The sequence below is a fragment of the Hypanus sabinus genome, chromosome 6 (genome assembly GCF_030144855.1).
Source record: "Hypanus sabinus isolate sHypSab1 chromosome 6, sHypSab1.hap1, whole genome shotgun sequence".
Classification (NCBI taxonomy): Eukaryota; Metazoa; Chordata; class Chondrichthyes; order Myliobatiformes; family Dasyatidae; genus Hypanus; species Hypanus sabinus.
In genome coordinates this window covers 31,286,591-31,300,432 of record NC_082711.1, presented here as the reverse complement: position 1 = coordinate 31,300,432, position 13,842 = coordinate 31,286,591, and the positions used below count along the sequence as shown (strand labels likewise).

Here is a 13,842-nt window from a genome sequence, read left to right as displayed (position 1 = left end):
AATGTGATCCTCATCTGTTTTATTCTGATGTAGTCCTACTAAAATTGGGGTCAACTCTTAATTCATCACTTTAAGATGGCTTTTTGTTTTCTACAACATAAGATGACTTCATTTACATACCATTACATTAGAAAAGAATTTATTAAAATTTTGTGGTTTTACTTGCTAAAAGCAAGTAAAAATCCTGTGCTCCCTTTTTTCTTGAATGTAATGTTACCTCCTTGTGTGGTAGTGAATCATTTGCAGGCCATTCTAGTCCATCTTCCCACTTACACTCCATTCTGTCTCATCTGTATCAGCCTGATGGCATGAACATTGAATTCCAGGCAATCAGCTTCCCCCTGCCCTACCACTCAGCTTCTGATCTACTTGTATCCTCTTGCATACACTTTCTTTCCAACACACCCCTCCAAGCCATCATCCTATACTATCACCAACATTTGTCCCTCTCTCCTCACTCTACTCCTGCCTACCATACCTCTTTCTTTAGCAGATTTTGTTGTTTGCACTTCTTAGTTGCCTTCCAGCCTCTTTTGTTATCTCCACTTTTCCTCCTACCTGACTTCATCTGCTAATAAGCTTCTCCTCATCTGTATCCACTTATCACTTGCCATCTGTCTCTGCAGCCCTCTGCCTCACCTGGCTATCTGCTCAGTTCAGATTAAGGGTCTTGACCTAAAATGCTGACTGCCATTTCTCTCTAAAATGTGCTGCCTGACTCACTGAATTGCTCCAGTAGCTTGCTTTTAGTTTTTCTGTGGTGAAAAATATTCTCAGTAGTCTTTGGCCATAATGTTGCTTCTACTTCCCTATTACTCATGAGCTGAACTCAGTAGCTCAGTCAGTGGCCTTGGACAAAGTAATTGATTAAGTTATGGAAGTAATGCAATCTAAATGAAAGTGACATTATTGGAACTGGAAGAGCTAGGTATTTATAACTGAATCAATTCTGATGCAACTAGTAGCTTCATAGTTGAATGAGCTGGAATTGGTGTTGGCAATAATTTTAAGTTGTTTTTCCATACAAGTTTGATCTGCTATAAATAGCTTGAGGAACCACCATTATAATTTTCAGTGAAAGTTGTCAATTTATATCTGATTTTAAACAAAATTTTGAATGTTTACATCCAGAAATTCAGTTTCATTAATTGCAGATATACTGGAGTTTTAGGTAGTCAAATCTGCACTTCAAACAGAATTCAAAAAAATCCAGTGTAGTTGCAAACAGAGCCATTGGGCACAATATTGCAAAACACTGCAAATTATTGTTTATTTTACATGTAGCTGCAGTCATATAAATAAACCTGACTAATTGTTGCAAAAGCCTTTTATTCATATGCATGAGCAACTCATTGGCTTTTGCTGTTGCTTCAGTGAGGGGTTGGAAAATCAAAATAAAACAGCAGATGCTGGAAATCTGAAATAAACACAGAAAATGCAGATGCACTGCAAAGCTGATGCCCAGTCTGTTTGGTTTCTCCAGTATAGAAGAGACTGAACTTACAACACTTAATGTTAGAACAAATGATTGGGGAAAAAATGCAAGTGAACTGTTGCCTCAAATGGGCATAAGGCAAGATTCTTCATCCCACTGATACTGATCTGTGTGTGCTTTCTGCGCTGTCACAACAAGGCCTTGTGCAAGTTGGAAGAGCAGGAACTCATGACCCTTCAAGGCAAGTTCTGACCACCTGATTTTCCTAATTTCTGGTCAGTCGCTTAGAGGATAACTGACTAGCTCTGATACCAAGTTATCCAGTTGTGATATTGACTCAGTTTTTTTTCTATTAATGCAGCTTGACCTACTGGGTGTTTCTCAGAGACTAATGTTATGCAATTTGCTGCATTGCATTAAGTCCCTCTGGTTATCCCCATAGTCAGCTGACCTCTATCCTCCACAACAAATGTGGCTTTACCTTGCACCTGGTTATTCCTCTTCATACTTATTCTCTTCGTCCCCTCCTCCAGTTTTCTACTCATTTTCTCTTTCCCAGCTATGAAATGTCAGTGACCTGAACTGTTGCTATTCCTCTTTCCATAAGTGCTGTCTGATCTGCTGAGTGTATTGTCTTCACTGAGATGAGGGAATTCCCTGCTATTTGTGGTACAGATGTTATATTTGTCCTCTTAATCTTGTCGATCAGTTGACAAATCCAGGATTACACTGCAATGTATAGATTAGATCTGTGAAAATTGTTTCTCTTCATGATTCCCTACACTGGCTGTTCCATTTGTAGCCAGTTTAGATTTTACTTTTTTTTAAAAAAAAGAGGAAACTGGATGACAAAGGTTACAACGTAAAGTGGTTATTGCTGATTGCTTGGGTTCAATTCTATTTGCAACTCAGCAAACAAAGTAGTTACTTTGCTTTCAGGATAGGATAGTGCAAGAGCTGAACCCAAGACTTACATTCACTGAAGTTTTAAGAAAATTAGGTAATTGAATGAAATATAAGGTCCTGAAGATTCTAACCAGGGTGGGTGTGAAGAAGATGAAAATCCAGTGTTGGAAGTCACTTTTTAAAAGTAAGGTGTTGTCCTTTGAAGAAAGGTGACATAAAATTTAAGTAATACACAGAATTATAAAGGAGCTCAGCAGGTTGGCAGCATCTTTGGAGAGGAATAAAGAGTCACTTTTTTGGGCTGAGACCCTTCACAACTGGAAAGGGAGGAAGAAGCTGGCTAAAGGTTAGTTTAAGTTGATTGTGGGGCTGTTTACCTGAACTGGCCACCTAATTTTTTTTTATTCTGCCAGTCAGCCAAATTCAAAGTTGATTTTGTTTCTCAGACTTGTACAGTTAGAGCTCTAGGTTCTAGTATAGGGAGCAAAAGGAAGTATATTTAACTTAAGAAAAATGTTTGAATCCAGAAATACTCATGCAGATATTCACTAAGAACCTGCAAAATGTAAGTTGCATTGTTAGCATCATGTTCTGAATTCCAAACACGAGATTCTGCAGATGCTGGAAATTCAAAGCAACACATGAACAGCGGTGAAGGAAGTCCGGTCAGGCAGCAAATATGGAAAAGAATAAACATCCAGCATTTCAGGCCAAGACCCTTCTTCAGGACTGAGAAGGAAGGGGGAAGATGCCAGAATAAAAAGGTCAGGGAGGGGTAAGGGGCTAGCTGGAAGGTAACAGGTGAAACCAGGTAGGTTGGAAAGGTCAAAGGCTAGAAAAAGAATATGGGGATGTATGAAAAATGGGTAGCTTGGGTGGTTAATGATTTGGTTGAGTTCTCTGATCTTGGCAGTTTACTTGCAAACATTTTATTACCATATGAGGAGACAGCAGTGCACTGTTAATTGTGTCCTGTGAATGCTAAGCCATTATATACAGTTGCAAGAAAAGGTCTATGGCTACATTCACACTGGACCGGATAATTTTGAAAATGTCGGTTTCGCGTAAAAACAATAGGTGTCCAAGCTATGCATTTAAAAAAAATCTCTGTCCACATTGAAACGGATATTTCAGTGAATCTCCTCCAACTGGGCATGTGCAGGACACATCTACCGAAAACGAGCGACATGTTTGGTGTCAAATCTCGCTGTGAAAGATGGTGCGTGTTTGTTGTGTTACAAACTAGAAAATCTTAAACGACGGGTAAGCTGTTGGCTCTCACGCAGGAGGATTTAAAAATAAAAAAAAAACAAATACTGAAGCATATGGAGGCAACCGACAGGGAGCTCATGGACTGTATGACCCAGCTGATGACGAACATTGAAAAACTGACTAACTCTGTTGCATTAGTAAAGCCCCTTGTTAAATGTGTAAAACATGTCTGCATCAGTATTATCTTGTATTTCCATACAATGTTACATTAGGCTGTTACACATCTATTGTCAGACAAGTACTTGCATAAATAGATAAACCACCTTCATATGAGCAAGAACAGAAAACAGGGCAAAGTGAGTATACTTATTTATTCAGTAAGTTATGGGTCAAAGTATTTGAGTACATTTCTAACTCTTCTGGCTTCAGTCTTGTTGCCATCTGTTCTGAAATTGTTCAGTTGTGTTCAGGAAAACAATGAAATGGTCCGCTGCCATCTGACAGCTTTTTCAGATTTCTCCGGTTACCCCATCCACACTGATCTGCCCAAGCAGTGTTTTCAAAAATACCCACCCTGGAGAGCGTTTCTGAAAAGCTCCGGTTTTGGGGGACGAAAATGCCGTTATGTGGACGGAGGGTAAAAACGAAGAGAAAAGTCTTCGGTTACAGATTTATCTGGTGTAGTCTGGACGTAGCCTACGAATCCTTTGCAATTACATGGTTTTCTGCATTAATTACTCTTCGAATGTAGTCTGATCTTCATGTAAGTCACAGTAATGGACAAACACAATCTCCGTAAACTAATAACACGCACACGCACACACACCCCACTCCCCTCTCTCTCTGGGGTAATACCTTCTACGAGAGCGATTTGCAGTTAGGTTCTAATCAATAAGGTCAGATTGAAGGTGTGAGTTGTAGAGGTGCCCTTCCCTAACCTTTTTTTTTAAAAAAAAGGGCACAGTCAGGTTACCGACAGCTCCTAAGAAAGGTCTGCTTATGGGCATCATTCCTTGATCGAAGCAACTTTTAGAAGAATTGTAGAGGTTACAAAAGGCTACAAAGGCATCTCTAAAGACCTTATGTGTTCATCAGTCCACAATAACAAATTGTCTACAATTGGAGGAAACTCAGTACTGAATTGAATTGACTTTATTCCTCGTATATGAAGGACGTAGGTAATAAAAATCTTTGCATTACATCTGTCTAAATGTGCGATTTATAGTATTTTATAATAAATAGCGTGTACAACAGGACAGTCAATATAACATAGAAATAGAGTTATTAGTGTAAATTAAGCAATCTAATGGCCGGGCAGAAGAAGCTATCCCAGAGCCTGTTGGTTCTGGTTTTTATGCTGCGGTGCAGTCTCCCAGATGGTAGCAGCTGGTTCAGTTTGTGGTTGGGGTGACTTGGGTCCCCAATGCCCCTTCAGGCCCTTTTTACACACCTGTCTTTGTAAGTGTCCTGAATAGTGGGAAGTTCACATCTACAGATGCTCTGGGCAGGCTGCACCACTCTCTACAGGGTTCTGAGATTGAGGGAAGTACAGTTCCCATACCAGGCAGTGATGCTCTCAATTGTGCCTATGTGGAAAGATCTTGCTTCTTTAACTTTCTGAGGTGAAAGAGGTGCTGTTGTGCCTTTTTCACCACACAGCTGGTATGTACAGACCATGTGAGATCCTTGGTGATGTTTATGCCGAGGACATTTAACTCTCAACTACTACCCTTCAGAAAAGCACTGTTCTTCATTATCTCACTTAATGCCATGATTTTGTTTGAGCAGGGAATATTGGGAACTCAGCAAACACAAATTAATGTGAATATTTTTTTTCTAAATATGATATTTGTCCACACAACCTGGACAGATTTCAGATGAAGATGGATAAGAGCACAAGACATTGGAGCAGAATTAGTGAGTGCATTTGGCTATTAGCAAGTAAGAAAGAGAGTGAGTGGTAGGGTGCAGGGATACACCTCTCTCTGTTGATAGAGAAAAAGATCTGTTCTTGTCAGAACTAGCTGATGTATAATATCAGTTATTCAAATTGTTCAACTTTGAACCAGAAAGATTATTGGGCATTTACCTTAATTATTTATGACAAAAACTGAGCCTAACAATTTCCCCTCACTAGCATTTGAGTGTGTGTAACAAAACTGTCTTGCTAACTTGTTCGGGCTACAAACGTCCTGCTAGTTGCAGAATTTAACCTTTCAGCAATGTCTCTAGGGCCTGCACTACCACTGGGGTTTATCCTATAGTCAGAAAGTGGTATAAAGTCGGCCCTCCTTATCCGCGGGGGATTGGCTGTGAGACCCTCCCGCGGATACAACGTGGATGCTCAAGTCCCTTATTTAACCTTGCTCAGTGCAGTGTTCTTTAGGACCCAGTGGAACCCCAGACCTTATTTGACCTATCTCAGTACCGTTGACATTATGAGCCAGCAGTGCAGCTCTGAATCTGCAGTGTTTCTGTTCATGAAAATAATCACGATCACGATTGAAAATAAGGTGGAAGTAATAAAGCCATCGGAAAGAGGTGAAACGCCATTGGTAATTGGAAAAGCGTTAGGCTGCAGTCGGTCAACGATCGGAACAATTTTAATGGAGCATGTGAAAGGCCCTGCCCCGATGAAAGCTACAGTTATTACTAAGCAACGCAGTGGTTTAATTATTGAAATATGTATGTTTCTTAAGTCCTATATGCATAGGAAGGTAAAATATGTACAATATACTAAGAAAAACGTTTGCCGCTAAATAATACTGGATGTACCTGTGCCGACTTAAAGACGGACTCAGGAATGGAACTCATTCATAACCCGGGGACTGCCTGTACTTTAAAGTCATCTCTAGATTACTTATAATACCTAATGCGATGTAAATGCTATGTAAATAGTTGTTATACTGTATTGTTTAGAGAATAATGACAAGAAAAAATAGTCTGAACATGCTCAAACGAGTGCTGGAGAGAGAACTTCGGGGTTTTCCTGATCCGCAGTTGGTTGAATCCGCACATGCGGAATCCGCGGATAAGGAGGGCCGACTGTATTTTTTTTGAAGAATAATTACATAATATCCAAATTATAGACATGAGATCCAGTCAAATAGTCAAACTTGTTGGTTACCACTAGTGTTTCAGCAGAACTGTTCATTTTTTTTTATCCCTTTGTTTTCAAGTACGTGCACATCTAGTTAAATTTGCCTTATCTCCCTGCTTCATTAATTGATATCCTCCATATGTGACTACATTGATCTTGCATATAGTTGAAGTGGTAGTGAATGTCATGTTGGTTATCTCACTGCAAACCAACATGGGGAAGTCTGAAAGGTCATGACATCTACAGCATCTGATTGGAACCAGTAGTGGTGGTGTTGTGGACAAGGTTGGGAAAGGAGGGTTAAATTTGATTTCTACCTGTTGAAAATGTATCTGTTAGCAGTGGCTATATGTACCCCATCTTGAAATGAACTCTGACTCTTAAGATAAGGATAAATTTTAGGTTTTGGCCATGTCAACATGGTAAATAAGGAAGATATGTGTAGCAGTTCAAAACCAGACATCCTTTGGTTGATTTAAAAATAATAACCGGAGAATTGCATTCTGTAGCTCTTAACTCTGTGTCTTGGCATTTCCTTCGCTGAGAATAACTATTATCAGTCTTGCTTAATAAGTGTAAAACAGCACTGCAGCCAAAAAGAAAATGGTACCAACCTGCTCTAGCAACAAGATGTAACGATGCAGAATCAGCGTGTTCTGTGCAAGGTTGTAATCCCACAATGTATTTTGGATGAAGTGTTTGCAGAGGTGTCAAGGCTGCTGTTGATCAGTTGGATGCTGAGAGGAAGTCCATCATAGTCATGTTCCAGGACTTTTAAGGCACACTTAGCACACTTTGTTTTCATTTTGCTGGATCCACCTAAGCCTCTGAGCTATCTTAGCAAATTCGGTGCACATGCTGTCAGCAAAGGGCAGCACATTGGGTAGAGTAACACTTTAGGCCCTGTTGTGTACTTACTTCCCTCCAAGTCACTTCTCTAATTGAAAGGTTTTGGTGCTTTTGTACACTATACAGTGGATTCTGGTTAATAGGGACACATTGAGATCCATACATTTTGGCCCATTTGGGTGCCTCACAATTACCCATTTTGACTGCCTTAATTAGCCAAAGTTTCATGGAAATAGTTAAAGGTTTTAAAGATGAACTGCCATTTAACTGTACAACACATTATGTATTTTTTGAAATAAAGCACAAATTATAACATTACCAATATTACTGTTGTCTGTCATATCCGATGGCAGAAAATCTGTGACGGAGATTTTAAAGTGCCCTGGGGCACTTGAGTCTCTTGATCTCCAAAGTCTGGATCCAGAGGATAAGTAGGCATCACAACTGGTGTCTTCTTTGTTTGTAGTGGATGACATGGCTTTTTCTGTACCTTGTCATGCCCTTCATTTGACATTTAGTGTTGCAGAACCACTTTCTTTGTCGTTGGATCTCTGTCCATCTCATCTGCCCAGTCTGCTGGAGTGGTCTTTGCATGCTAGGACTGGCAGGTACCCTGTCTTACTGGGGTATGAAACCTGCCAGCTGCCCTCACCTGGTTTAGCCCACTTGTCAAAGTGGTGCACCAGGATGTGGCTGCTGTCACATGTAAGCATCTATTTGAGAACTGAAGGTCCAGTGGGGGAGAAACATGATTATTGATAACCTTCACATTCTTCATAGTTTGTAACTTGTTGAAATAGTGAAATCATTTAATTTTCACTCCTGTCTGTTTCTGGCGTTTCCAAGTCTGAATACTTGAAAATGTAGTGAGTTAAAGGATATTGTCCTGCTTATTTCTCCCCAACTATCAGCGACAAAAATGGCTGCTTTTTGAAAACAAATTCACGCAACTATTTAAACTCTATTCACTCTAAGCACTGTGTAGTGTCCAACAGCCACATGACATGCACCTGACAGTAGTTAGAAAACGTTTCACATTTCCCCTGTCCCAATTAAGTGGCATATTGTCCCAAAGAAAAGGGAGTCCTGGCTATTTTCTCAGTTGTTTTTTGTTTTAGTCCCAAATAATTGCCTCGATTTTCATCGATAACCCAAAATAACCAGAATTCAATGTATTCATTCAAATGGAATTTCTCCAGTATATATCTTGTTCCCTAACAAGTACAGAACAATCTGTCCTATTATTGACTGGCTTGTATTTATTGATCAGCAGTACGATCAGCTGATAAGTGACCTGCTTATGCACTAGAAGTATTTTGAAGTCCAGGTACATCTTAGTCAAATTCCAAAATCTTATAATGTTTGTAGGTTATGTGACTACACTGATAACTGGTTAGTTGTAATTTGCTACTAAGTTCAGAAGGTGTTTTTGGAGTTGGGCAATGAATGCTCGATGGTTTTGAAAATTGCTTTCATGAATGGTTAAAAAAAATCTGCCCTTGGTCTATCAGATTGTTAATTTTGTAAGTTGTTCAGCAGTTACTTTCCCTGAATTTAATCAGCTTGTATTCTTGTATAGATTAGAAATGCCAAAGATCCTCAGCTGCTTTTGGCATCATACTCAATTCATTTGCACATGCTGCTTTAGCTCATAACATGTGGCTTTTTATACAATTTTTCATGTATTCCACATGAGGATGACTGACTTGACACTAAAACTTTGTAGAACCATAGAACATTACAGTACAGAAACAGACCTTTTGGCCCTTCTTGGCTGTGCCTAACCATTTTTCTGCCTAGTCCTGCTGCCCTGCACCTAGCCCATATCCCTCCATACACCTCTCAACCATGTACCTGTCCAAGTTTTTCCTTAAATGTTAAAAGTGAGCCCTCATTTATCACTTCATCTGGCAGTTCATTCCACACTCCCACCACTCTCTGTGTGAAGAAACCCCCCCCCCCCCCCATGTTCCCTTTAAACTTTTTCCCCTTCACCCTTAACCCATCTCTGGTTTTTCTTTTCCTCCCCTAACCTTACTGGAAAAAGCCTGCTTGCCTTCACTCTATCTATACCCATCATAATTTTAAATACCTCTACCAAGTCTCCCCTCATTCTTCTATGCTCCAGGGAATGAAGTCCTAACCTATTCAACCTTTCTCTGTAACTCAGTTTCTCAAGTCCCAGCAACATCCTTGTAAACCTTCTGCACTTTTTCAACTTTTATTAATATCCTTCCTGTAATTCGGTGACCAGAGCTGCACACAATACTCCAAATTTGGCCTCACCAATGCCTTATACAACCTCACCATAACACTCCAGCTCTCATACTCAGTACTTTGATTTATAAAGGCCAATGTACCAAAAGCTCAACTACCCTATCTACCTGTGTCACCACTTTTAGGGAATTTTGTATCTGTATTCCTAGATCCCTCTGTTCTACTGCACTCCTCAGTTCCCTACCATTTACCTTGTATGTTCTACCTTGGTTTGTTCTTCCAAAGTGCAATATCTCACACTTGTCCCTCTGCAAGCTTTGAAAACCTTCCTCACGGTCCACTACACCTCCAATCTTTGTATCATCAGCAGATTTGTTGATCCAATTTACTACATTATCCTCCAGATCATTGATATAGATGACAAATAACAATAGACCCAGCACTGATCCCTTTGGCACACCAATAGTCACAGGCCTCCACTCAGAGAAGCAATCCTCCACTACCACTCTCTGGCTTCTCCCATTGAGCCAATTTACTACCTCACCATGTATACCTAATGACTAAATCTTCCTAACTAACCTCCCATGCGGGACCTCATCAAAGGCCTTACTGAAATCCATGTAGACAACATCCACTGCCTTCCCTTCATCTACTTTCCTGGTAACCTCCTCGTAACTCTAATAGATTTGTTAAACATGACCTACCGAAACATAAAGCCATGCTGACTTTTTCTACTAAGTCCCTGTCTATCCAAATACTTGTAGATCCTCCAACTGCTCCTCCAATTCTCGCTGACTATTGGGTGGTCTATAATACGACCCCATTAATGTGGTTATACCTTTCCTGTTTCTCGGCTCCACCCATATGGCCTCAGTAGACAAGCCCTCTAATATGCCCTGCCTGAGCACTGCTATAACATTTTCCCTGACTAGCAATGCCAACCTCCCACCCTTCATCCCTCTGCCTCTATCACGTTTGAAACGTTGGAACCCCGGGACATTAAGTTGCCAATTATGCCCCTCCTGTAGCCAAGTTTCACTATTGGCTACAATGTTATAATTCCACGTGTCAGTCCACGCCCTCAGCTCGTCAGCCTTCCCCACAATACTCGCATTGAAATAGACACACCTCAGAAGATTATTACCACCACACAACCCCTCTATTTGTGACTTTGCATGAAACAATAATATTTATTTTCACCGCCGCTGCACTATCTACCCTGGCACTCTGGTTCCCATCCCCCTGCAAATCTAGTTTAAACCCCCTTCTCTCCCCTCCCCCCCCCCCTCCCCAATAGCACTAACAAACCTCCCTGCAAGGATATTGGTCCCCCTGTAGTTCAGGTGTAACCAGTCTTTCTTGTACAGGTCCCACCTACCCCAGGGACCTGAAATTTCAGATTTCCTGAAATCTGAAACCCTGCCCCATACACCAGTTCCTCAGCTACGTGTTCATCCTCCAGAATATCCTATTTTTACCCTTACTGGCACAGGTAGCTATCATGAGATTACCACCCTCAAGGACCTGCTTTTTAACTTCCTACCAAGCTCTCTATACTCACTCTTCAGGACCTCCTCACTCTTTCTTCCTATTTCTACCGATGTGTACCATGACATCTGGCTGAACAGCCTCCCATTTCAGAATGCTGTGCATGCGATCAGAGACATCCCTGACCCTGGCACCCAAGAGGCAACAAACCATCTGGGAATCTTTGTCACAACCACAGAATCTCCTGTCTGTACCTCTAACTATCGAGTCCCCTATCAGTACCGCTCTCCTTTCCCGCCCCCTGCACTGCAGAACTAGACTCAGTGCCTGACATTTGGCTTCCACGGCTTGTCCCAAGTAGGTCATCCCCCCCCCCCCCCCAATGCCCCAATGGTACCCAAATCAGTATACTTGTTGTTGAGGGGAATGACCACAGAGGAGCCCTGGTCTGCCTGCCTTTTTCCCTTCCCTCGCCTGATGGTAACCCAATTACCTGTGCGCTGCTCCTTTGGCATAACTGCCTCCCTGTAGCCACAATTGATAAACTCATTCTCCCGAATGATCTGGAGGTCATCCAGCTCCTGCTCCAGTTCCCTAACGCAGTTTGTTAGGAGCTGCAGCTGGATGCACTTTTTGCAGGTGTCGTCGTCAGGGACACACGGGGGGGGGGGGGTCTCCCTGACTTCTCACATCCTGCAAGAGGAGCATTCCAGCATCCTGTAATTGCAAGTTTTAAAAATGATATTATTGGTATTACTAATATACATGCAGTCTTTGGGTTATGCAGATATTCAGTCCCTGAGAACTGTCTGTAAGCCAATTTTTCCCTCAGGGAGAAATGCCCGCTCCCTTCGGTTACCTACATTGTGTTGGTCAAAATATGCTGATTTCATCTAATGTTCACCCTAACATTACCTGTAAGTAAGCAAATGGAAGCTCTACTGAATCCTCTGAGGAGTGAGCACCACAATACATTATAATTTTCAAATTTATTTAAAATGTGTGGCATAGGTTTCACAGTTGGAAGGGAACATAACCTTTCAAAATCAATTTATTGTCATTGACACATACCATGAAATTTGTTTTGCGGCAGCAGTACAGTCCATTGGATAAAATATACTATAAATTACAGCAAGAAATCTATTTAAGAATTAAGTTGTGCAATAATAGTGAAGTAGCATTCATGGGTTCACTCTTTTCAGACATCTGGCAGTGGGGATGGAACTGTACCTGAAATATTCTCATCTTCAGGTTCCTGTACTGCCTCTGGTCGTAAGAGGGCATGTCCTGGGTAGTGGATCCTCAAGTACTGCAAAGGGTGGAGTAGAGGAGAATATTTTCATGTTTAAAATGACTGAAGTTTTTATATCACTGAATATAAATTTTATACTCTGATATTAAAATTATTCATAGAGGATTTGGCGAGTGAACACACTGAATTCTTCTGTTGTTAGCAGCGCTTCATAGTTCTATAATTCAACTAGGGTACCTGCAGGATTTGTGAAACAGTTTTAAATATAGCACCAAACGTTTGCATCATTTCTATTTGAACAATTTATAAGAGGAACCTGTTTACAAACCCTAAATTGTTGCAACACAGTTACTTACATCTCCAGCTTTTAGTAGAATTAATGAAATTAGATGAAATCAACATATTTTGACAAACACAATGTAGGTAACTGAAGAGAATTAGTACAATTCTGATTACTGTACAAAATATATGAAGACTGCTATAGTAGTTTGCAGCAGGTAGTAGCTTATTGCTACATGATTTACCATTGTCTCCATTAATTTTGAATACTTTATATAATTTATTGGCAAGTTAAAATAATCCACTGCTCACCTAGTTCACTATAACCCTTTACCTTCAGGATTTTTCTGTTCTCCAGTCTTAATACCAGCAGCTTTATGTCGCTGCTAATGTTCTATAGAGTGCACTTGCTGTTTTATAGGAATGAAAACAAAATGGGATTTTTTATTGCTTTGAATGGACTTGTAAACTTGAGAGAATTGCTCAATTGACGTTTTAAATTGCAGATTCTTTGACAAGCAAAATTCTCTCTACGGAGCCAGAAAGCAGACGGCTCATGACTTCTGACCAGGACACTAAAGTTGTGGCTGAACCGCAGGTGCAGCAAGTCCAAGAGGTTGTTGACAGTACCCCACTGGTAAGTTGCATTTGTTGGAAATTATCTTACATAAATCATTTGAATCTGTTTTTGTTGGATCAGTTAAAAATTTTGAGTTTGTGAAAACAGCATTAGCTACAATCAGCTATGGTTTTGTCCTTTAAGTTGACTGTATGAATGTTATGAAAATGATATAATGACTAATAGCACATCAGTATCTCAGATGCATTGGGGGAGATAAAGTGAAACTTGCACCATTATCAGAACACTGTCCTTGGGCATCAAAGATCCAACCTGGCACTCCTCTGCAGCTTTGTGGGAGGTATCTATCTGATTATTATGAGCTGAGGCCTTGAATTTTCTCTGCCATTAGAGTTGCACTTGATAAACTGGCTAATATTTATCCTTTACATAATACAAATATTAAAACGTCTTTGAATGTTAGTTGCGGGAGCTAATTGATTGCTTTGTTTCTCTAAATTATAAAAGTAATCATGATTCAAAAC

General features: G+C 40.5%; 1 protein-coding gene across 3 annotated transcripts in view; it reads left to right on the top strand.

The window, feature by feature from the left end:
• The window catches only part of larp4b (La ribonucleoprotein 4B), a 95,247-nt gene that overhangs the window by 16,461 nt on the left and 64,944 nt on the right, over positions 1-13,842 (top strand). For all 3 annotated transcript variants that reach the window (XM_059971905.1, XM_059971906.1, XM_059971904.1), the window contains exon 2: positions 13,245-13,375. In XM_059971905.1, coding sequence (XP_059827888.1) covers positions 13,295-13,375 — 81 coding nt within the window. In that variant the 5' untranslated portion in view covers positions 13,245-13,294. The remainder of the gene's footprint in view (positions 1-13,244; positions 13,376-13,842) is intronic.